The sequence below is a fragment of the Mustela putorius genome, unplaced genomic scaffold (assembly GCF_011764305.1).
Source record: "Mustela putorius furo isolate JIRA1106 unplaced genomic scaffold, ASM1176430v1.1 tig00000596_pilon_pilon_pilon, whole genome shotgun sequence".
NCBI lineage: Eukaryota > Metazoa > Chordata > Mammalia > Carnivora > Mustelidae > Mustela > Mustela putorius.
In genome coordinates this window covers 4,489,737-4,515,197 of record NW_025421428.1, presented here as the reverse complement: position 1 = coordinate 4,515,197, position 25,461 = coordinate 4,489,737, and the positions used below count along the sequence as shown (strand labels likewise).

General features: G+C 39.3%; 1 protein-coding gene across 3 annotated transcripts in view; it reads right to left on the bottom strand.

Annotated features, from left to right (window-relative positions):
* The window catches only part of MRRF (mitochondrial ribosome recycling factor), a 52,976-nt gene that overhangs the window by 25,735 nt on the left and 1,780 nt on the right, over nt 1–25,461 (bottom strand). For all 3 annotated transcript variants that reach the window (XM_004775575.3, XM_013047376.2, XM_045082359.1), the window contains exons 2-5: nt 21,842–22,053; nt 13,424–13,579; nt 10,248–10,366; nt 4,374–4,465 (exon numbers count right to left, since the gene is read on the bottom strand). In XM_004775575.3, the coding sequence (XP_004775632.1) occupies nt 4,374–4,465; nt 10,248–10,366; nt 13,424–13,579; nt 21,842–22,053 (579 nt within the window). The remainder of the gene's footprint in view (nt 1–4,373; nt 4,466–10,247; nt 10,367–13,423; nt 13,580–21,841; nt 22,054–25,461) is intronic.

Here is a 25,461-nt window from a genome sequence, read left to right as displayed (position 1 = left end):
ACCCCAAATGTGGTTACATAAATAGGAAAGAAAAAGTAGAAGGAACGATTTCACTGACTCTGAAACATTAACAGGAATGATCAGAGAATCCATCCAGTAGGCTGACTTCTCTAAATGAAAGAACACTGGCCAGAGGAGAAAACAAATCTGTACACACTGCCCGTGGATACAGACAGAAGCCTTGGCTCAGTGGTACTGTACCAAGGACAGCTGTGAGGAGAACCTACGCACAGCCAATGGGGCTGGATTCCCAGAGGCTGTGAAGGAGGCCTCCAAGTCTGACCTGTTGTCGATTTAGGATTTGTCTTCCCCCTATTTCCCAAAAGGATCAGAGGCAGATTCTAGTAAAAATCACATCCTCGGCAGATTCATTTAAATAAGAATGTAAGAATCAGAGGACTATAATCAGGATGAGGTCCTAGCCATCATCTGCTGCAACTGCAAATAAAACTTAGCTCTGGGCAGCCAGAGTGAAGCCAGAAAACTTGCAGACTGATCATTAGGCAAAGGAAGAATCAAGATCAATCAGGAAAGGCAAATTCTCCTAGAACAAAACTTGAAATTTTATAATCAGAATCCGATCCTAAGAACACATGCTTCTGGTTCCCTCACACCTCCCAACCTCCTAACAGAAGCTTCAGCGTATTATTTTCCTCCTCACAGCTTTGTCAATTACCAGCTCTCTGACCCGAAACCAATGCCCCATTTCTCTGGATCTCAGCTTCCTCATCCTTAAAATGAACAGCGCTCTTCCCTGTTTATGAAAGGGAATGGAGGAACCTTTGCTAGCGTTCACTGGGTACCGGCTAAGCATCAAAATCTTTGTGTACACTCTCAGTGAAATCTCCCAATAACCACAGAAGGCAAGTCCTGTGAATATTCTACCGATGACCTCCCTGAGACTCAGAGAGGTGGGGACAGCTGCCATTGGCATGCAACTAAAAAGTTCGACAGGATGAACCCAACTGCAGGCTTCTGCGGTACCAAGGTAGAAATTTAGCCACGATACTTTCCCACTTTCCCCGTCGATGCCAAACACCCACCAGGTCCTGGGATGTAGTCGGTACTCAGCATATTAGTTCCCTTCCTCACATCCCCATCCTCCTTTGTCCTAAACTACCATGACATATATCTAGAAAATTAAGTTTACTAAATGGTATCGGTATCTTATATTTACACAGTTTCTTTCCTCTAAAGAGATTATACGACTTAATCTATTTTCTCTACTAATCCCACCAAATCTCTACCTATCATTATGCATTATTTCACTTATTTTGCAAGTAAGGAACTGGAAGGCAACAGGCTGCTAGGGTGACATGCCCACGGTCATGTGGAAGTCACTGCCAAAACCAAATAAAAACCTTGGTCCTCTTTATGTCTAAATCAACCTTTATCCTCTCATATGACACAGCCTCCGTAATGAAGAACAGATCATTCATTTTTTATCTGGAAAACGACCAAACGTATAATTCAATAAGGGGCCTCATGACCTTACCACCTTGTCAAAGGGAAGTAAGTATATAAAAAATGAGGTTTGCGGGAGCAGACGGTTTCAGTCCGTCAACTTTCTCTTAGATTACTCCCGTTAACCAACATAAAATAATGTAAAATACAATGTAACGGATCCCCAAGTCTTTGGAAATTTAAGTAAAACTCACTGATCTTTCAAACTTGCATACAATGCACAAAGGCAATCGTCAGGTCCTGCACGCTGCAGAGGGGCACTTTAAGTCCACTGGATCCCCGAAGGGAGAATACGATACACAACTGGGCCACTCTCAGAAGAATCCAAGTCAGCAATGAGCATTTAGCAGCATAAATTCATAGCATCCACAGAATTTTAAAGTTCCAGAGGGACGTGGCAGGCCCCTGAGAGCAGTCTCTTCATCCTTATACATAAGGAAACTGAGGCTCAAGGAGGTTAAGTGGTTTTCCTGCAATTTCACAGACAAAAGAACAAGAACTAAAAAAAAACAAATCTGCTCATTCCACTTGCAAGTCTTACATCTGATGTCCATGAACACACTTAGCGCTTTCCAGAATTACCCATCTAGAAAGACACCGCAAGATCAAGAGCATGTACTCGAGCAACAGAAAGACTAAGGATTCAAATCGTGACTGCCACTTAGAGGCCACGTGATCTCAGGCAGGTCCCTGAATTTCTTTGAATGTCAGTGTTTTCACCTGTAAACAGTGGGTAATAATTAATGCCACAGACAAGCTGCAGGCGGCATAAAGAAGGCCATAGCCTGTGAGCTCCGTGAAGACAAACATCAGGTTCATACATCCCCAGCCCTTGGCACAGAGCCTGACACATGATGCATCTGTAAAACTTTACTGAGCAAATTAATGAACTAATCAAGCCAACAGGTACTGGACTTGAACCCAAGGTCTACTTGGCTCTTGAACACTAGGTTCCATTGACTGATTTCAAAGCAGAGTGTTAAATCTGACTTACAGAATACTCAAAATACAATGGAATAAGAGCCATTTTCTGGCCATGTAGCAGGAAAAGCTCAGTGGATTTTCAGTGTTGGGACTGATTATTGTTGCAATCATGAGGCTTTAGAATCAACCAGACCTGGGCTGAGGTCTCAGCTTTAGTGTAAGCTGAGTGACTTCAGAGGATGCTACTTTACCTCTCTGAGGCTAAATTTCCATACCTGCAATAAATGGGGATTGTGTGAGAAGTAAGGTAACACATGTAAAGAAACACAGAATGATGTGCAGCATTAAAAAACTCTTACTCTATTTCCCTTCTAGTTAGTTAGAGGCTTCATTCATTCATTTCACTTAGGTCTCAGCTCAAGTATCACTTCCTTTCAGGGCACCTTGGTGGCTCAGTCAGCTAAGCGTCCGACTCTTGATCTCAGCTCAGGTCAAGAGATCAAGCCCCATTTCAGGCTTCGGGCTCCACACTCAGCATGGAGCCTGCCTGAGATTCTGTCTGTCTCCTTCTCCCTTTCCCCCACGCCCCCTCTCTTCCACTCATGGAAGCTCTCTCTCTCTCACTCTCTAAAATAAATAAGTCTTTAAAAAAAAAGAAGTCACTTCCTTTCTGAACTTTCCTATCTACAATAACCCTCCCCCATTCCCTATCCCCTTACATCTCTTATTCTTTTTCATAGTCCTTATCATCACAGGACATTACATCATGTATTTATTTATCTTTCTGTTTACTGTGCCTATTCAACCAGAAGGTAAGCCCAGGAGGACAGCAGCTTTTTGTTTATTTTGTTTACTGCTATATCTCAGCCACCAGGGAAGTGCTGGCATTTAGATAGTGCTTAATAAATATGCGCTGAATGACTAAATGAATTAATTCAACGCTGATTTGGGATCTGCTGTCTGGAAGGCACTGTGCAGGAAGAGGGACTTAAAGATAATTGGCGACAACGGGAGGAGAAACTACTTTGGTTGGTTGTGGAATCTTCCCAGGTTTGGAATCTGTGGAGATCCTTACCTCACCTGGGCCATCCCTGTTGAACTCCTGACTGTTCTTGTGTCTACTCTGACCCCCCACAAAAAGTCAACATCGGATCAGATCAGATCAGATCGCTCTCCTTAAACTGCTCCAGTGGCTTCCTATTTCAATTAGAGTAAAGCCCACACTCCTTACCACAGCCTGAAAAGCCTTTCCTACCACTCTCTCTCCTGCCCTCCCTGAGTTTCAGACACACTGGCTTTCTCATCTCAAACATGCCAAGGTCTTGTTACTTCTTTTCTTTTTTAATTTAAAAATAAACATACATTTTTATTCACTTAAAACTCTAAGTTCTATTTATATAATTAACAATATTCTGTTCTAATACTTATATTTTTCAGCAAGCAAGGACTAATGTAAAAAATAACACTGCAAGGAGTGTGAGTTGGAGATCACAAGTGTTGAGGTCTATTCTGATTTGGGGCCTTTGTGCTGGCCGTTCACTCTGCCTGAAAAGCTCTTCCCCTAGGCTGGAACTTGCTCACCATTCTGTTCAGCAAAAATCTTACCTCTGAGGAGAGTCTTCCCAGGCCAAAGTTGTCTCTCCACCGTCACCCTCATCAAGCTGCTCTACTGGGTCCCAGTGCCTTTTCTTTCCTCACAGCATTTCATTACCTGGGATGACTCGGCTATTTATGTGTTCTACCTTCTACCAGAACGCACGTCCCATACAAACAAGGACTTTGCAGGTTTACTGCTGCATTTCCAGCCCCTAGTACATAGCAGGCACTCAATCCATATTTCCTCAATCTGTACACTGGATCTCAAAAGACATCAGAGTTCGCCAGAATGAAAGTATAGGTAAGGCACACTACTGGCCTACCAGTGTCTTGATATGTTGGTTTCCTTCCCCATTCCATCAAAATAAGTGAATTTTAACCAAACTTACTTGGGAATGGGTACCCGAATTAGCGTCCCTTCCACTTCTGGGTTCAGATTCATTCCACTTTCTCTTATAGCCTTGATAGCTGCAGCTGTACACTGAAAACCAGATCAAAAGGTAAACAGAATTAGTAAATAATTATTACCAGATGCAAGCCCTCTGTCGATAACTGGCAACCCATCTTGGCAGAACATGGAAACATTTAGTTCTGTTACCAGTAAGATCAGGAAGTTACATTGGTGTAGAGTGCTTTGATCAAGCTGAATAGCAAACTATGTCCACTCCTGGTACCAGTGTACTGCGGGAGGGAAGAAAAGCAAAGAGAAGGAAAAAATAAAAAGAAAACAGCTCTGCTTCTTTGAAAAGATTTCAATGGTTTGAGGCAACACAGATCAAAACCACAATAAATCCTCAAGGGAGGGGGGCTGGTCTGTGCAAAGATTGGTGTAAAGACAGATGAAAGATTTTATACATTAAAAATTCCAGTTGACATTTTACACTCAAAATATACCAGTGCCGATTTGGAATGAGTAAATAAATTTAACTCATTCACATCTACACTCACACCAATCCCACTCGCGTCTTGGAATGAGCAATGGGTCTCTGCTGGGATGTGCTCTCGGGAAGGCAGTATGGGGTTCGGAGTCAGAAAGATCCCAGTTCAGATCCTAGCTCCGGTAACCATGTGACCTGGCCCAACAATCCTGAGCTCTCTGAGCCTCCATGTTGTAATCTGAGACCACAAGGTACCTAGATCTCCCAGAGCATTAAATGAGATAACATGAACAATGCAACCTGCTCTGTGCCTAGCACACAGTGACACAGGCAAGGAGACTTATCATTTAAATTTATTACATAAAAGTAAGAATGCACAAATCCTCAAACAAGGCTGAGCTGTTGTTATCACTCAGCTGATGCACTGCTGTCCCGCCTGACATCCTTCAGGGTCTTCTCTGACACAGTCTTGCTCTCTACTGGGCTAGGTGGCACAAAGGTACATTGATTTTCCAAGGTGTGGGTCACTTCACCTCAGGCAACAATATAACCACACCTGCTATGAAATCCTAAAGGATAAAAAAAAGTGTGGAAGAAAGTTACTTTCATTGGCATGACAACGTGGAATTCATGAAAAAAGGGCCTCTGACATTTTCAAAGAATTTCAGGTTTCACAAAGCCAATCTACTTCACTTGGATTCACTGGGCCAATTCTTGGCCTTGAGTTCTTCCCTAGACTTTGTGGTCTAATGAATGGGATTTACTGTACACCTATTCTATTTTTCTAGGTTTTGTTTTGATTTTTGATCGAGTGCCTATAAAGCTTATCCCCTTCATCTTAACATGACCTCAATTCTACAGGGACATAAAGATGCTACCCAAAGATCAAAAAGATACACTGGAAGTCCACATGTAGATGAATCATCATAGACAGAATGTGACAGTATGACTACTGCTTAAAATAGTAAATTCTTAAAATGGTACCTCTAACCACAGACTACTGGAGCTTGAAGGGATCTCTGACATAATCAAGTACAGTCCCTTCTGTATGTACACAGGGACCCTTCACACATATGCCATCTTCCCTGAGAGCCAAGAGCAAGGGCGTGAGGACTTTGCCCCCATAATTCCCTTACTGGCAGAGGTTAGGAGAAGATCTGGGCACCTCAACTCTCCATCCAATGACATTACTTTGAATTTTCTTTCAGATCTATCAGCACATTGTATTCAATAATTGAGGCACAGGGAACTGGATTTTTTTTTTAAATAGCCAAAAATAGGGGTGCCTGGCTGGTTCAGTCAGTGGAGCATGTGACTCTCATCTCAGTGTTATGAATTCGAGCCCCACACTAGGTACAGAGATTACGTGAAAATAAAATCTAATTAAGTAAGTAAGTAGCCAAAAATAATTTGGAATTGGTCTGGTGTATAAAGAGAATGGTCAAGGTAAATAAAAGAGCTGGAGAAAGAAATGAAATTTTCCTCCATTTCTAAAGTTAGCAATAAAGGGAGAATCTCTACTTTGAAGTGTCCTGGTCTCAAGTCTCCGAATCCCCCTCTTTTGAAGCTTCTCGTTCAATGACCAAGAACTCAGCTGTCACATCCCACTGCCACCAACTGCCTTTGGCAATCTGGTCCCCAATCTTCCCATACAAACTTCCCCCACAGGTTTAGGAACACCCACTGCTGCTTCCAAGCTGGGCAGGAGCTATGCCTCAATTATGTACACCTTCCCAGTATCATTATAGAGCCAGATACGTGGTAAGCCCTCAGTAAAATCATGCTGAATAAGGAGATTAATGAACTGGCTTAGATCTGTTAGAAAAACCAGCTCCTTACTTTTACTTCATGTATATAATCCCTTCCAAAACTTTATATTATACTTTACTTGTTCTGTCCTTTCATATATAGAAAAATTGTGAATCAAGAGGTTTCATTTGCAAAAAAAAAATCTATTAAAAGAGATAGTTCTTCTAAAATATTCTAAGTATGTAAACTTTCATTTCACATGGTAAGATACAGAAACTCGGGGAATCACAGTTATTTTTCCAACATGACTTCTTAACTACTCACAATTTAGACAAAAAGGCACGTATTTCTACTGCACTTCCATCTCAGCCTGTGCCAAAGGGATGCTGACCGTACCGCAGGGAAATGGGCTTTTCTCAAACAACACCACTGACCAACTGTTTGTAGCTGCTTAGAGTACAGTGTGGGGAAAGCTCATCGGTCCCATCTAGGGTCAGTCAAGAAAGAGTACCGTGATCAATTAGCAATGTCTGCTAGTGCTATTCTGAAGTTAATCTAGGTAAAAGGATGAAGATGATAAAACTTTCCTAGACAGGTGAACAAGAACTTAGGCAATGTGCGTTCAAGGCAACTTTGCTAGGGCCAATTTCACTACCAGCCTCCCATTCTCTTTGTATCCCACTGAGTCCCTCCCACATAAGGTCTATGAAGGCAGGGACCCTGGCTGTCTTAATCACTGAATTCCCAACACTTCAAACAGAACCTAGGAACTCAGAGAAACTCAATAAATATTTGCTGAATGACAACAGGAATGGTGAAAGGAACACAGGCTTTAGTGTCAAACAGACCGGTTTCTAAATCCTGGCTCCATCCTAACAGTGTGAACCTGGGGAAGATATTTAACTTCTCTGAGCCTCATCTATAAGATGGAATAAATAACACCTCATCTTAGCGAGGACCTATGTCGATCACTGAACAAAACACGAGAAAGTAATGCCTGGCAACATAGTAGACACTCCATACACATTAGCCTTCTTCCTTTCACAAGCACAAGAGTGGAGCCTGTGGAATTTTTTCTTTTTTTTCATTTGCCTTGTTCAAATCAAGCTGCGGTTTTGACTCCCTTCTTTCCTTTCCCATCATTAACTCTAGCTGCAGGCAAGTTTATGGAAGGCAGCAACTGTGTGTATCATTTATCAAGCAGGACACATGTTAAACAAATGCAACACAGTTTTCTGTCCTCAATGCATCTGAAAAGATTATGCATGTAAATCTGCACCGTGTCACTACGGCACGACACAGAAATGCTAAGGTCTGGAAAGAAAGCCAACCGCATGTGAAACAGAGAGGAATTACATAAACACAAAGGGGATTAGCTCAGCATTTTGAAGCTATGAACCTGGGTACTCTATGGACAGTTTCTAAACTGGAGGAAGGAAATGTTTAGTTAGAGCTATTTGTTTAATATATACACCAGATGAGATAAAGGAATTCAAAAGACAATGTAACTCACACTTCCTCACTCTGTCCTTGTAAAGAACCTCTCTACTGAGATTATGAAGGTTTTTTTTTTTTTTTTCAAAACTCATAGAATTTCAACTTAGAGAAATAGCAAAGATGCTTTGGTTGAAAAAGGAAGATATACTACAACTTCCAAAGAAAAAATTAGGTCGTTAATACCTCCTCCTGCCTCATAAGATGCTCTGGTGGCCAATCAGGTGCTTCTTCTGTGAATGCCATTTGCTATTTAATAACAGAAGTGGCTAGCTCTGAAAAGCAATCTGCATGATGAGGTCTTCAAGCTGTGTAATTAGGAGGCTATTCCCTAAATTGGCCCGCAGTGCCTATGGGATCAGATGAACAAGGCAGAAGGCCTCAGCCATTCAGAGGGAGCCAGAAAGGGAAAGAGTTGACAATTCTCTTTTCGTCCATTTCTCTGCATCTCTGTAACACTAAGAAAGAGTGGCCTCCTTCCATCAATCTAATGACAAGTATTCATGCACTTGAGGAGAAGTGACTGAGTGCTTCCACGTGCCAGGCACTGTGATAGGTGCCGGATACAACAAACAAGTTAGGATTCCTACATCCCAAGCTTACAATCTAGTGGAAGTGAGATGGAAAATGAAGAGGTAAATAAATGCCTAGCTGTTAATGATGAGTGCAATGAAGAAAAAGAACTCGGCCATGTAAGAGAGGTCAGCGTGGACAAACAGGTTAGATTGAGCACATTAGGGAAGGTTTCCCTGAGAAAGTACCATTTAAGGTGTGATCCACAATGAGTAGCAATTAGCCACACAATAGTGTTTCAAGCAAAGGGAATAGCATATGCAAAGGCCCTGAGCATGCAAAGGGTGTGGTGTGTTTGAGGAATTGAAAGCCCAACGTGTCTAAAACAGTGTACAGGGATGACCGTGGCATGAGACTACAGAGGTCAGAGACAGGCAGGGTCCCCATCATAATGCAAAGCCTTCTAGGGCACAATAATTTTTTTCTTAAAAATTACATGAAGCCCCTGATAAATTTAAAGCACAGGAATGACATAATCTAATATATACTTTTGAAAGTTCACTCTGGTTGCAGTATGGAAAACGGAATGGGGGAATGATAACAGCCCCCACCCAAGTGTGCCTGGAACATAAGCTACAGTAGCCTTCTGATTTGAAACAGTCTGTTCATAGCAAGGGCTTTCCCTTACTCATACCTTTAACCCAGTTTGTTAAATCCAACAGCTTCCACTTTGGTCTCTGGAACAGAACTACTAAAAGAGACCATGGGAAGAGGAGGGGACCTCAGATTCCTTTACCTCTTATTAACAGATTAGAAAATGGAGGTCAGTTGGAGGGAGAGGTGGGATTGGGCTCCAGGTTCTCCAGAACTCCCAGTCCAGGTCAATTCCTACTGGACGAACAAGGACAAGCCCATTTATCTTCCTCAACTAAACTTCAAATCATAGCCTCAAGGTTGCAGTGATCTACTGCAACCCATCCTCAACCTTGGAAGCTCTGCAATTCTACAATGACCAGTCCAGTTTGAAAGGAATATGAATTCCAGAAGGTCTGCTCCAAATGGTAATGTGAAGGTCACAAACTGGGGGCCCATAAGCCAAATCTGGCCCATGAATATGTTCTGTCTCATAGTCTTTAAAAAAAAAAAAAGTGAATCAGTTTATCAATATTTAACAAAGACCTCATTGAAATTTGAGTTACTGACTTCTTCTAGAAATAAAAACCTTAATATCTGGTAACACTGATGGCCTGGTCTACATTTCTGCCTGGTCACCATCAGCATGAGGCAGGCAGAGGCTGCTCCCTTCAGACAGGGCACAGGCATTCTCATTTACCCCAGCCCCTTCCATCTGGCTAAGTGCCAATCACTGTATCGCCACTACTGTCTTTCTTTGATGGAGCCTGTTTCAGTATTCAGATTACTTGTCTCGCCTTTTAGTGTTTGAATTGAACAGAAAAGGAATTTAGAAACAGGAAGAGAGCTTTTCCTTAAATCCTTAAATTCCCTTTTTTATGCTTTCTCTCTTGTTTCATCCCAAGCTGGAGGGAATACTTCCTCCTAACTTGACCCACCCTCCTCTACTCCAAAAGAGACCATGAAGAAGAACGCTTTTTGGCAAAACCACCTCACCTCTGGGAAGCTGGCCATATTCACCAAAATCAGTTGTGGAGACTTCATGGAGATCTGGCCAATCTGGTTTAAAGCAAGCTTCCCATCAGCAGTTACCACAGTGATATGATCAAGGGATCCTAGAAGAAAAGTCACAGGGTTTTAGAATTCAGGACTTCAATTAAAAGCCCCATATCTAAGTCCCCACCTAATTCAAATTCAACAAATATTCTGGGGTCCCTTATCAAAGTGGCAATACCATTCAAGGGGCTTTTGTAGGAGCAGCAGTGTCACATGATGGAAAGAGCTCGGAAATGTTGACAGAATGAGGACTTCCTTGCCAACCACCAGGGTAGCCAACCATGAATGGTTCATTCCAAGACACAAAGACAAAGGTGGGGAGAGGTCCTTTTTGACAAACTGGGTTGTCCCAGCAAGCTGTTGCTACAATAATGCACTAGTTTACTATGGCCCAAAGATCCGATTTGAAATATTCAACCAGATTCAATGTCATTGCAAGATAGGAGGTTGTTGATACCACTGACCTCAATCTGGAAGAGTTCACTATGTATAACGGTAAAAGTCTCCATGATTCTGAAGACCAGTGATCAGGGTTCAAATACCAACTCTGCCATCTCCTGATTATCTGACACTGGGCAGATCCCTCAACCTTTTGGCACCGGTTTCCTGAACTCTAAATGGGGCATAAAAGTTGTACTTCTCTCATAGTGTTTTTAATGAGGATTCCGTTAAGAGTTTCTGAGAAGCACTTGTAACTGTGTCCTGGCATTTACAAACACCCAATAAATGTTAAGTTATTTCTTGACTTTCTCGTAAGTATTAACCAAACCAACCTACTTTCAATTTCTTTAATACAGTTTGCTCTTTCTTGCCTCAGGACTCTGAGAATACATTTTTCTTTCTATTCAGAATGTCCTTCTCTATTCAGATAACTCGGGCTCCTTCTTTAACATTCAGCTGTAACAGCATCCAATCTCAGAAATCTTAACTGACCAATTACAAATCGGGAACTTATGAGCTCCCAAGGACCCTATGCACTCTTCTATAATAATCAGTATTTGCTGAATACTTCCTATAAGCAAGACATTGTGCTGAATGCTTTCCATAATTTCTTTGCTTTGGTTATCACAGTAACACTATGAATCATACCACTATTTTTTGGATGAGAAAACTGAGCACCAAACAGTATCTTGCTCAAGATCACAACAGCTCTTAATAACGGAGCCTCGTCTAGCTAACTCTACATGGTCTTCACCATTCTACTTTGCTATATGGTTTTCTCCATGTTGGTTTACTTGTCTCTCCCTTCACACTAGGCTCTAGGCTCTTGGAAAGTGGGAACAATATCTTTTCTTTCTCTGTCTACAGCACCGATTAATCAGCACGGCGTAAGTGCTCAATAATGTTCTTGTGAGTACATGAGTGTGTAAATGGACAAAGGAATGGAAAAGTGTGAGAACAAACACGTAGATAAATCTATATCTAGACAACTATTAAAAGCAATCAACTACCTTGGAGATAGAAATCGCTGGTAGACGGATGGAGGTGTGAAAGGAAAAGTGCCTGCTGGCTCAGATAGTAATGAAAGAGGATATGGAAGAATCTGGCACGGGAAAGACTGGCTAAGTTCAGTTTCACCCGGTCTCTTCACAGCCCCAAGTTCTACAGAGAACGTTACACAAACATAACCCTGAAGAGAAGGAGGCAAAGAGGAAATACCAACGGGAGGCCTTTTGAAAACGGATCTTAACTCAGCCTTCCTGATTTGCCATAAGATCCTTTGCCACAGAACTTGCAACATGGGCTTTTCAGTATGCAATTGCGGTGGTTCCCGTTCCCTAAATCCATATCGACATAATGCATCAAATCCTTTTCCCTCAATCTGTCCCCAGCGAGAATCTCCCTCAGCCTCATTCCTGCCACTCATTTTCTCAGAGGTTAACATTTAACAAATTACACTCCCAACCTCTTTGCAGGCCCATCATCTTTTTAAGTTCAACAAGAGTGGAGCTTGCTGGCTAATTTTAAGTATCACATTTCTCCCTGAGCTCCTCTCAAACTGCTCTCTGGTTTCGGCTGCAGAATGTTAACAGGCCAGAAAGCACAGGGGAGACAAAGCACTTTATCAGTTTCATACCTAAAATAATAAGCAAGTTTAAAATAAACAGTTGGGAGAGATTGAATGGCACGCTCTACTGTCAGCAAAGGCAGAAATGCCCCAGTCCAAAGGTTGACAAATGACGGAATGGTCTTCTGATTTCACATAGGATCTCGTCTCCCTGAACTCCGTGTGTTTCTGCTAGTGTTTACAAATGGAGCTGTATATTATTCACTTGGTTTTATTAAGAACAAGTTCACGAAATATTTTCTAGTTTCCTTAAGAACAATCCCAAGCAAGGTGTGAGTAGCAGCAGCCCAAGCTCCCAGAGACACCCTCAGAGGGGGTCTCAGGCTTGACTCTAGGATGATGACAATTTCCAAAAGGCCAATTTAACAGCAATTGGATTTTTCCTGCCTGCCTGCACCATTAGCTGACAACTCACTTCTTCCATCACATCTGCAAACAGTTCTCCTAGACAGTTCTGACATTTCCCACTTAGAAAAGCCACTTTCAGGAAGTTATTAACCCGAACGGAATCTTCCTGGTCAAGCTCAGGGGTACAGAAATGCCTCAGATGGATAGGTTTGCAGCCACTTGGTTCCCAGTAAGGGATAGGAAGGGCCAAATAGGACACATTACAAAATTCGACCATCGATGTCAGCTACTTTGAGATTACATACCTAGAAGTGCTTAGATAGTATAATCCTAATAAAACCCTCATTTTTTGAGAGTGCAATTCCATGACAGCGAAGACAATGCCTATTTTTTGTTCACCACTGTGTACCAGCACAATACTTAGTTCACAGCAGACAAATATTTGCTGAATGGATGAATAAAGTAGTGTTAACTATGAGCCAGGCACTGTGTTCCAACCATTCCGTATGTTACCTCATTTATTTTAATACCCACCCCAAAGCTATAAAGTGGGAATTAGACAAGGAAACTCAGGACCAGAAAAGTAAAGTAACTGCCCATGGTCACCAGTAAGAAACAAGACTAGAACTGAAACCCAGCTCTGCCAAAGCCATGATCTTTATACTATGTCCCTCTGCAAAACACTGGTTCAGCCACTAACCTGGTGAGGTCCTTATATTGACAGTCTTATTGAAATTGTCTTTGAGTGCTTCCATCACGGACTTCATTTCTTCATCCACCTCTTCCAAGCTGATTATATCCTCAACCAAGGCAGCATTAAGATTCACTCTGGTTTGGAACTGTCCTTTCCCTTTGGCTAGGAAGTCAACAATTAGTGAATAAAAGAACAGCAGCATAAACAGAGACAATAAACAATTAGTGAAGAAGTGTCACTAAGTGCAGAGGAAAATGCCAAGTGTTAAAAAATTGTACATTATCAATGCCCTAAAAAAAAAAAAAAAAAGAGCCTACACTGATTGCCCACTACATACCCAGCACTGTGCTAATCACTTTCGAAGATAATGGTGAAGGTACAAGCTTTAAATGAAACACCTCAGGTGAAAATCCTGGCTGTGATGCATACCAGTTTTATGACTTTGGGCAAGTTACTCTACTGTCCTGAGTATCAGGTTTCTTGCCTGTAAAACAGGAATAATACCTATATTGCTGGGTTGCTATGATACAAATTCAGTAATTCAAGTACCTAAAAGAGCACTATCCATATAGAAGTCACTCCATAAACGAATTCCTTATTTTTCAGAAAAATAAACAGAAGATGAGGAAGGTAAAGTGACTTGCCTAATTCCAAAAAGTCATGAAATAGTAAAGCCAAGATTTGGTCCCAGATCTGCCTATTTTAAACCCATGAACTTCCCATTAGATTGTCTCTGAAAAATCTAATTGGAGACACAGAAAATACATTAATTCATTTTAAAATTAATACTAAGACAGGATATGCAAAGTATCTGACAGCTGGGATAGACAAAACGAACAACAGTAGTTAACAAACATTAAACACCACCAGTGGTAAAAATAATGGCTTAGAGTTCAGAAAATCAACAGCAGTGGGGGCTGAATTTAAAATTCAATTTTATGCCTAAGCCACCACGGTGATTTTTCATATATGTTCTATATATATATAGATCACTTCCATGAGTAGAACAAATATTCCTGCCTTTCTTCAGGGAAGGTGAGTAAAGGGAAAAAAGAATAAAAATATTAAGTAATACTAGCCTATACTCATTAACTACTCAACAAACATTTATTGGGATTCATTCATAACAAATTTTATTGAACATCTACAGTGGGCTAAATCCTGTGACATTTGTACAGCACATTATAATCTACAATGCGAGTTAAAGTACATTCTTCTATTAAAGAGTAAGAGCAGCTCCCAGAGTTAGGAAGAACAGAGATTATTATTGTTCCCCTTGTACAGGGAGATGAGATGAGAAATCTACAACACAAATCATTTAAATACTTCCCCCAAATACCAACCAGCAAATAGCAGCAGAGTGATTTTTTAAAGACATGTTACTTGCTTGTGTTACCATGCTTGAAACCTTATTGCTCTTAACAGAATAATGGCTTAGAATTTTCAGAACTGATGAAAGATGAGAATCTTCAGTTTCAGAAATACAGGTTCCAAAGAGGATAATAAAATTCATACCTAGACATTTCTGTGAGTGCAGAAAACCAAGGACAAAGAGGTCCTGAAAACAGCCAAGATAAAAGACAAGTGATCCATAAAGGATCAAAATTCAGAATAACAGCATACTTTCAAAGAACAACAATAGGAGCTAGAAACAATGGAAACGGTATCTGCAACTTCAGATTTTTTTTAAAACTAAGAATGCACATTAAAAATTTTAAGTTAAGGGGTGCCTGGGTGGCTCAGCAGGTTAAGCCGCTGCTTTCGGATCAGGTCATGATCCCAGGGTCCTGGGATCGAGTCCCACATCAGGCTCCTTGCTCAGCGGGGAGCCTGCTTCTCTCTCTGCCTCTCCTTGCCACTCTGCCTGCTTGTGCGCATGCTCTCTTTCTCTCTCTCTCTCTCTCTGACAAATAAATAAATAAAATCTTTAAAAAAAATTTTTTTAAGTTAAAAATTTTAAGTTATGCCTATCAATATTAGGAATGGATAATATGAGTGAAACAGTATACAGCCATGAGAAAGATCTACAACTACACAGAAGAAAGTGATTCTCACAAACATAATGTTCAGCAAAGATGCCAGAATACAGAGTGTGCAGTACAAAAGCCAGATACAAGAATATACAGTACAAGAGACAAAACTAATCTGTACCATTAGAAGTCAGAATGATAGTTACCCGCCAGAAGTAGAAGGCAGGAATTTACTAAAGGGAGCATAAAGGGGACTTTTGACATGCTAGAAATGTTCTAGCTCTTGATCTGGGTGCTGATTACACAGGTGTTTTCAGTTTGTGAAAATTATCAAGCTTTTTCCTATGACAGCTATACTTTTCTATGGGTGCTTTTTAATTTCTTTAAAAACAGAAATTAAGGGTAACTATTAAAACAATAAGAAATAAGATGCACAACTTCTAACTCAGCAGAAATGAAAAAAGAGAAGTAAAGAAATTTGATTAATTTGACAGAAAACAGGGGAAAAAAGAAATGAAGAAAACTATGATAAAGTACAAAATAAAATGACAGATACACAAATATTCAGTAATCACAATAAATATAAACAGACCAAGAATATCACTTAAAAGTTAGAGATTCTCAGTAAGCGGTTTTACAAAAACATGAGATTATAGAAAGTTTAATATACGGGAATGGAAAAATGATAACTCTGTATAATATTAAACAAAAGAATGCTGGTGCAATGATATTAACACCTAAAAATAGATTTTAAGACAAAATGCATTATTAGAAAAATGAAGACCATCTCATAATGACAGTAAAAACAATTCACCAGAAAGATATTACAATTCTGAGCTTAAATATACCCCCATAACATAGCCTCAAAATTAACGGAACGAAAAGGAGAAACTGATGAATCTACAATCATACAAGGACATCCAAAATACCTTTCTTCGTAACTGATAAATTAAGTAAATGGAAAATATGATAAACAAAATTAGCCAACTCAATCTAATTGTTATATATACAATCCTGTACCCAGCAATAAAAGAATACACATTCTTTTTTTTTTTTAAGATTTTATTTATTTATTTGACGGAGAGAGAGAGAGAGAGAGATCACAAGTAGGCAGAGAGGCAGGCAGAGAGAGGGGGAAGCAGGCTCACCACTGAGCAGAGAGCCGGATGCGGGGCTCGATCCCAGGACCCTGAGATCACGCCCTGAGCCAAAGGAAGAGGCCCAACCCACTGAGCCACCCAGGCGCCCCTAGAATACACATTCTTCTTAAGCACACATGAACTTTATACAAAAAGACCATGTTCTAGACCATAAAGCAAATCTCAATAAAAATCAAAGAATCTATATTATATAGGACACATTCTCTGATCACAGTGGGATTAAACTAACTCTCCAAAGAGCATATGTTTGAAAAATTTTAAACACTTCCAAATAACTCATGGACTACAGAAATGCCTAATGAAAATTTAAAATATTTAGAAAAAGACAATAAAAATAATATATACCTAAAACTCCTAGGAGGCACCTGAAGTTGTATTTAGGTAGAAGTTTATAGCTGTAGATGCTTATAAGAAAAGAACAAAGGTTGAAAATTAATGGACTGTCCAGTTCAAAGGATAGAAAAAGAAGGACATGGAAGAAAATAAACAATAAAGGACAGAAATCAATAATACTAAGAAAAGAGAGATCACCAAAATTAAAAGCTCTTCTTTATAAGACTTATGAAACAAACAAACTTAAAAGGAAAGTAGACAAATCAATATTAAGAAAGAAAAGGAGGAGACAGTTATCAAAACATTAGAGATTTTAAGAATCTTAAGTGACTATTATGGACAACGTTATGCCAAAAACTCTGAAAACTTAAAATAATGAAAAATTTCCTAAAAATATAGAATTTACTAAAACTAACTCAAGAAAAAAAGAGAAAATCTAAGCAGCATCATAATCATTAAAGAAACTGAATCTTTAATTTAAAGTCTGTCTACAAAAAAATAAATAAATAAAAATAAAGTCTATCTGCATGTAAGACCAGGTCCAGATGATTTCACAGGCACATTCTACCAATCATGTAAAGAACCAATTAATCCTAACCTTATCAGACCATCCACTGAGATGTCTGATCACAGAGACACAGAGACAGAGATGACATACTCCCCAACTCACATTATGAGACTAATATAGTCTTGATACCAAAACCGGACAAGGATAATGCAAGAAAGTTATGCCCATCAATATCAGAGAGTTACATTAAGGCTAATTTCAATTAAAAGTATAGACTCAAAAACCCTAAATTAATATTAGCAAACCAAATCCAACAATGTACATATAGATTACGTATCAAGCAATGTACATACAAATTATGTATCAAAAGCAAGCAGACCTCATACCAAAAAAGAAAAAGTGGTTTAACAACAGAAAAACTACTGATATTGAGTCACCTCATTAACATATTAAAAATTTTTAAAAAAAGATGAGCAACTCAATAAATGCAGTAAAAGCATTTGATAAAAATACTCATTCATAAAAGATTCTTAACAAGACAGGGACAGAAGATATTTACTTTAAAAGAAACTACTAAAAAATAAGCAAACATAATTCTTTTATATATATAATTTTTTAAATTAACATACAATGTATTATTAGCCCCAGGGGTATAGGTCTGTGAATCGCCAGGTTTACACACTTCACAGCAATCACTATAGCACATACCCTCCCCAATGTCCATAACCCAACCACCCTCTCCCTACCCCCCCTCCAGCAACCCTCTGTTTGTTTTGTGAGATTAAGAGTCTCTTATGGAACAAACGTAATTCTTGATGTTAACATATGAGAAGTGTTCCTGATAGAGTCAGAAATATAATAAGGATGCCTACCTACTATCATCAGTCATGTTTATTCAAATTATATTCGAGTTCTTAAGTTAATGCAGTTGGGGAGGGAGAAAGGGAAGGAGAGAAAGAAAAGGTATATGGATTAGAAAGGGAAAAACAAAGTTATCATTATTTACAGATATTATAATTACATAAAAAATCCAAAAGAATATAAAATAGATCTAATAAAAAAGTATTTCAAAGGTAGGGAAATTTTTCTAAAACAGAAAAAAAAGGGGTGCCTGGGTGGCTCAGTGGGTTAAAGCCTCTGCCTTCAGCTCAGATCGTGATCTCAGAGTCCTGGGATTGAGCCCACATTGGGCTCTCTGCTCTGTGGAAAGACTGCTTCTGCCTCTCTCTCTGCCTGCCTCTCTGCCTACTTGTAATCTCTAACTGTCAAATAAATAAATAAAATCTAAAAAAAAATTGTTAAAAAAATAAAAAATAGAAAAAAAAAAAAGCACTATACCTAAAGGAAAAAAATGACAAATTGGACATTAAAATTGAAAACTTTTGTTAATCAAAAAACACCATTAAAAGAGTGAAAAGGCAAGCCTACCAGCAATACGTATGCATGACAGAAGTCTTACCTTTAGAATATATTAGAACTCCTACAAATCCATTTTTTTAATGGGCAAAAGACTGGAAAGAGGATAAACAAAGAGCCAATAAACATAAAAGTGCTCACATCATTATCCATCAAGAAGCTACAAATTAGGGGCACCTGGGTGGCTCAGTGGGTTGAGCCTCTGCCTTCGGCTCAGGTCATGGTCCCAGGGGCCTGGGATCGAGTCCCGCATGGGGCTCTCTGCTCAGCAGGGAGCCTGCTTCTCCTCATCTCTCTCTCTGTCTGTCTCTCTGCCTATTTGTGATCTCTTTCTCTCTGTCAAATAAATAAAATCTTTAAAAAAAAAAAAGAAGCTACAAATTAAAACCACAATGGGATATTAACTGCACACCCATCAGAACGGCTAGAAATATAAAGACTTACTATATTCCAAGTGTTCATGAGTATGTGGAGCAAAGAGAAAGCTACAACATTTTTGGTAGGAGTGTACACTGGCCCAACCATTTTGGAGAACTCTATGTATAGAAACTGAATACAGGTATCCTCAAAGACTCAGACTCCAAAAAGGTATGCATATGGGCACCAAAATCCACATACAGGCATGTTCACAGTAGCATTTATTTTAGTTGAAAACTGGAAGCAACCCAAACGCCCATCAACTACAGAAAGCATACATAAGTTGTGATATAAGCATTCACTACGATACCGTAAAGAAAGAAAAATGCACAAACAACTACCACATGCAACAGCAGGGATAAATCTCAGACTGTTACCAAAGGAAGGCAGACACACAAGAAGTCATACTGAGTTCAAAAAGGGTGAATCTAATCTACAGTGCTAAAGTCAATAAAACGTTACCCTTTTGAAGGGTGACAACCGAAAGGGACATGCGGGAAGCTTCCAGAGTATGAGTGATGTTCTATATCTTGATGTGGGTGATGGTTACAAGGCTGTGTTCACTTGATGAGAATTCTCTGAACTGTAACCACTTGCAAGTTAAGAACGTACTTTCCTACATATATAACTCAAAAAATTACTTTAAAAATATACATGTGACCAAAATGATGATACCCCAGAAATACACCTGATAAAAGAAATGTGTAAAATCTCTATAGAGAAAAACTCACAATATGATTATAAATTTCATATATAAGAACAAAAGGCCAGAAAGAAGAAAATGAAAAAGTGTGTGGATATGGTGAAGGAAAAGTTTTGTACTACCAGATTCGATATTATGACAGTGATTCAAGAATTTAGGAAGGAATTTAGTGTAGGGAGACAAAATTATGTGCTCAGAAATAAAATACATAAAAGAAACCTGACATGCTACACAGAAGGAAAGAAAGGGTTAATCAGTACCTGATATTGACACAACTTAACTACCCATTATAGAAGAGAAACTTAAAACTAGATTCCCAACCTCACAACATATTCAGCAATAAATTCCATATGGATTAAAAACCCATGAAAAGTAAAAAATCTTAAAAATATTTAGAAGAAAATATAGAAGAATAGCTTTAGGACATTGGATAGGTAAAGATTTATTAATTAAGACAAAAAAGTACAAGTGATACAGAAAAGGACTAAAAAATATGACCATATAGAAACTTACGCTCAACAAAAGATATCATTAAGTAAAAAACAAAGCAGACAGCTGTGACACATATAATCAACAAAGAACTCTCATTGCTAACACAGAAAGAACCCAATAAACCTGAAAGAAAATGTCAAGCCACTGACTTTTTATTTGAAGAGGCAATCAAAAAAGATAAAAACTGAATATAGCCAATTAAAGTTGAAAAGATGATGTTTATGCGTTGTTGCTAATGCATGGGATACTGTGTGCACCTGAAGCCCTCCGTTTCCAGTTCTGCCGTGAACTACATGTGACCAGGGACAAGCAACTTACAAAGGCATCTCGGCTTCCTCATTTGTAAACGGGGAGATCTGTACTTCACCAGATTAACTACAAAAATTTCTTCACTGGATAATTCTAATTCTTTCACTGGATAAAGATCAACTTATTAAACACGAGAATTAAAAAAAAAATTGGCACAACATACAGATTAAAAGTTGTTGCCACTATCACTGTTAATAGAATGTAAGTCTTCTAAGTATTAATGCTCTTTCAGCAACTTCATTTTCCTACTAGTAGAAAAGGGAAGGTCCATAAGAAATGATAAAAGGAAAGCCAGCAGAAAAAATACTGAGCAGTGTATTTCCAGCCCCATCCTTGGGAACGGATGCCCTGACCCACCACTACAAAAAAGCAGGTGTGCCTGACAATTTTCTGTCACTCCATTCATTCAACATCTTTTGATCCATACTACGCGTCGGGCCCTGTTAGGTACTAAACAAGATACAGACCCTATCCTCATAAAGTCTGGCATAGAAGACATATAACAAATAATAATTAATCTTACAATTAATTGATTAATTTAAGGGCTGTGCTAAGGCCGTCAGAGGTAAAATAACCGTGTGTATGAGTGCACGTAACAAGGGACCTGACCCAGTCTGAGAGGTCAGAGAGGGCTTCCATGAGGAAACGCCATTTAAGCTGAGACCTGCGGTATATCAAAGTCTCATTCTTGGATGACACAAACCATTAAGATCATCCATCTAAATCCACGGCTCTAATATCTCCTCACCCAACAAACTTCTGGTTTTAATTTTACTTCCAACATAGGTCTTGCTATAAGGAGAAAACACGTTGATCTCTGCCACAAATAGTCTGATTCGCTTGGCACTTACATCTCTAATTCTAAAACTAAAAGAAGGAAATCAGACACTTTCTAAGCAATGGTAACATAGGACGCAGCATGGTAATGACTGAACAGACCTTCAGTTCTACCACTGTCTCTGTCACTCTGATAATCTCTTAATCTGATCCACTGAACTGAGACACCATCTCCTCATTCTTCCACAAGGGGAGAAATCCAGTACCCGACATCCTTTCCAGCTATGACAGTTCAAGGGCTAAATGTAAGAAAGCGGTGAAGACGTCATATATCTCTACCTTTGGCTTTCTTGGTAGCAAAATGACGGATTGGTACAGCCGGGGGGGCCATGGATTGCCCACAGTCATTTTGTCTTCCACTCGCTGTCTTCAGTGTCCCTTCTGAAACAGGTCTGGTCCAGGCTGCAAGGGAGTTACAAAAGACAGGGTGGACCAAGCGGAAGCACCTTAAACCCAAGGCCATGACTGAAGACGATCCTTGTGAACATTCACTAAAAAGAGTAAGACAAAAAAGAGATCTAAGTAAAACAGACTGTATTACAACTTCAGAAAGTAATCTGTACCAATTATCAAGCAACCCCTACAAACTGAGCTATGTGCTAGGCAATTTACATATATTATCTCCTCCCAATAGCCATCCCAAGGAAATATGATGAGCCCCATATTACAGGATGAAGAGATTGAGGCTCACAGAAATTTAAGTAACTTGCCCACAGTCTGTAAGACTCCAAATCATCAGACTCTTTCTACTGTACTCTTTCTACTTGGGAAAGTAGAAATGCCTCTTAGAGTACAGAGGAAACAAATGTGCAACAGACGAAATCTTTAATGATGCTAATTAAACCCTTACAAGAGAAAAGGCAAAAAATCTTGATAAAGTTATATTATAAAGACACAGGGCAGAGCACTGAAAGAGGACTTTGAATTAAAAAAAAATCATTTCAACAGGCATAAAATGACTGGAAAATTCACACGACAGCATTTAATTAAAATTTTCTTTGGTTCCTTATGCACTGATTACCAATTAGAATGCACTTTACTTTAATGTGAGTCTGAAGCACAGTTGAGGTTTGAGGTCTCCCATGTTACAGAATTGGAGCTCTGGAAAATGCCACCCTCCTCTGTGTTAACACAAGTTACACATTATACATCTAAGGTCTGAGCATGAAAAGATGCTAGCATCTATCTAATGTACAGCTAGCATCTGCCAGGGATCTGGCTATCACTCAGTTAAAACCAAGAACAGTTCCCATCAAATACCTGGGAGCTACTATCTTTGAAAATCCATCCCACACCTCATTAAAACACAACAACAACAAAGAAAATCCTATCCTAAATGTTGATGCTGTAGAACTAAATTAGAGCATGTGCTCTGTGGCCAGAAAGACCTGGAATCCAATCCCAGCTCCATCATTGACTAAATGCCCCTAACTCTGCACCTCGATTTCCTCAACTGTAAAGAGGGAATAATTATAGTTATTTCTCTATTTTTTAAAAGACTTCATTTATTTATTTGACAGATAGAGATCACAAGTAGACAGAGAGGCAGGCAGAGAGAGAGGAGGAAGCAGGCTCTCCGCTGAGCAGAGAGCCTGATGTGGGGCTCGATCTCAGGACCCTGGGACCATGATCCGAGCTGAAGGCAGAGGCTTTAACCCACTGAGCGACCCAGATGCCCAATTAAAGTTATTTCTTAGGGTAGAGAAGAATAAATGAGTTTATGCAGGTAAAATAATCGGCACAGTGGGGCACCTGGATGGCTCAGTCTTTAAGCAGCTGCCTTTGGCTCCAGGTCGTGGTCCCAGGATCCTGGCTTCAAGCCCCACACTGAGGACCCCGCTCAGCAGGAAGCCTGCTTCTCCCACTCCTCCTGCTTGTGTGCCCTCTCTCCCTGTGTCCCTCTGTCAAAATAAGTAAAATCTTTTTTTTAAAAAATTGGCACAGTGCTCAGCAGACAGCAGGAGCCTCCAAAAGGGTATCCATTGATAACTATCACCATTCCTTTCAAAAAGACTTTCACACAAGGGTCAGACACAATAAAGAAATCTTGCATGTCCTTATACAAGATAGTCTAGTCAGTCAGATCTGGATGTACATTTCAACTCTGGGCAGTTCACTTCACCTATCTGGCCACCACTTTCCTCATCTGCAAAATGAGAAAAATAATCCTGATCTTAAAATGAAATAGTAAGTGTATGGAAAACAGCTAGCACAGTGCCAGGAATATGGTACTGCTTAATGAATGCTAACTATCATTACCATTATTTCTTAAAAGAAAAGCAAATGAGCAGAGCAAAGGCAAATAATTTCTTCTGATGGAATTTTTTTCTCCTGATGGAATTTTTAATAGCAAGGGATGCTAGAGATCAGTGATTAGTATATGAAGTTAGTAAAAACAAATCTGGATTAAAAAATAAATAAGTATCTTTTCCTCTTCTTTCATTATTATCAATAGCTGCTATTAACTGAAGACAGACCTAGGATGCTTGCTTTACCTGTACGTATTTCACTCAATCCTCCCAATAATGCCACAAAAAAAAAGTGTAATGACCTCCATTTTACAGATGAAGAAACTGAGGTTCAAAGAGACTGTCACTATCCAAGGGCATGGAACTAATAGCTCTGCCCTATTTTGGCAAAACTGTTCACAAAATTTGGCTCTGAGTGAGGTTTCTATATCTAGATTTTTCTAATATAGCCAATGCCTAACCCACACTTATATCCAAATATGGCTGTATAATAATGTGTTTTTTTTTTATTTTTTATTTTTTTTTAATCTACAGGGTCTCAATTTGGCTGCTCCATTTAAGACAGGTTTCCTGGTGTTCCTGTTGCAGGTCATAATACCAATCCACAAAGCAACAGGAAATCAAAATGGATTAGAAATAAACAACCTTTGACAGAAAATGCAGCACCCAAAAGCAGACCCAGTTCATGTGAACCGGAAGACAACTCTATAAATAAACCACATTGCTGAAATGTTTTAGGCGTAGATTTTAATTGCACAGAAGTCAGGAAATTTCAAAGTGGAAGTTCAATAAAGGCAGTCCCTTGGGCCCTTTACCTTAAGGACATGCATATTAACAGTTCGGCACAGAAGAATTAAAGTCAAGGAAAGGAACTGTTACAGGAGCCGCATCCAACAAAATTAACCCATACTCAGAAAAAAAATCTGTCAGGAAGAACCTGGGCTTTGGACACAGTGTTGAACTGGAATCCAGCACTTATTAACTCTGTGAATTTGGGTAGATCATTTTGCCTCTCTGAGGTAGTCTTCACCCCATTTTTACCATGCTGATATTAATGAACCTTTAAAGAGATCATTATAACAATAATAACAAAACAATTGCCAACACTTACAGACTTACAAGTATGTGCCAGAAACAATTCCAAGTGCTACAATGCATACATTAACTCATTTGAACCTCATGATACCACTATGAAATAAGTACTGTCAGTATACCCATTCTACGGATGAAGAAATAAAGACAGATAAATAATTTGCCCAGGATTAGATTTCAGGCAATTTAGCTTAAATCTGTGCTCTTAACCACTATACTATACTATTAACATACGTGAAACACTCAGAGCAATTACTAACATTATTATTCAAACAGTTGAAGTAATTTTTAAAACTAGTTGAAGCACATACTGTTTTTCCGAAGTTAGGGTGCTCAAAACGACTTTTTCTGTTTTCCATAGGTATATTTTAATTTTAAAAAGAACTAGATGAGGGATACAAAGCCCACTGTCCATTGTCCCAGCAACCTCTCCAAATTTGGCTGTATATTAGCTTACAATACACACATTTTTAATATTCTCACATTTCTCACATGTATTATCTGTTAACTATTTGTGATTACCACCCACATTTTACACATAAGCACACTGATTTTTCA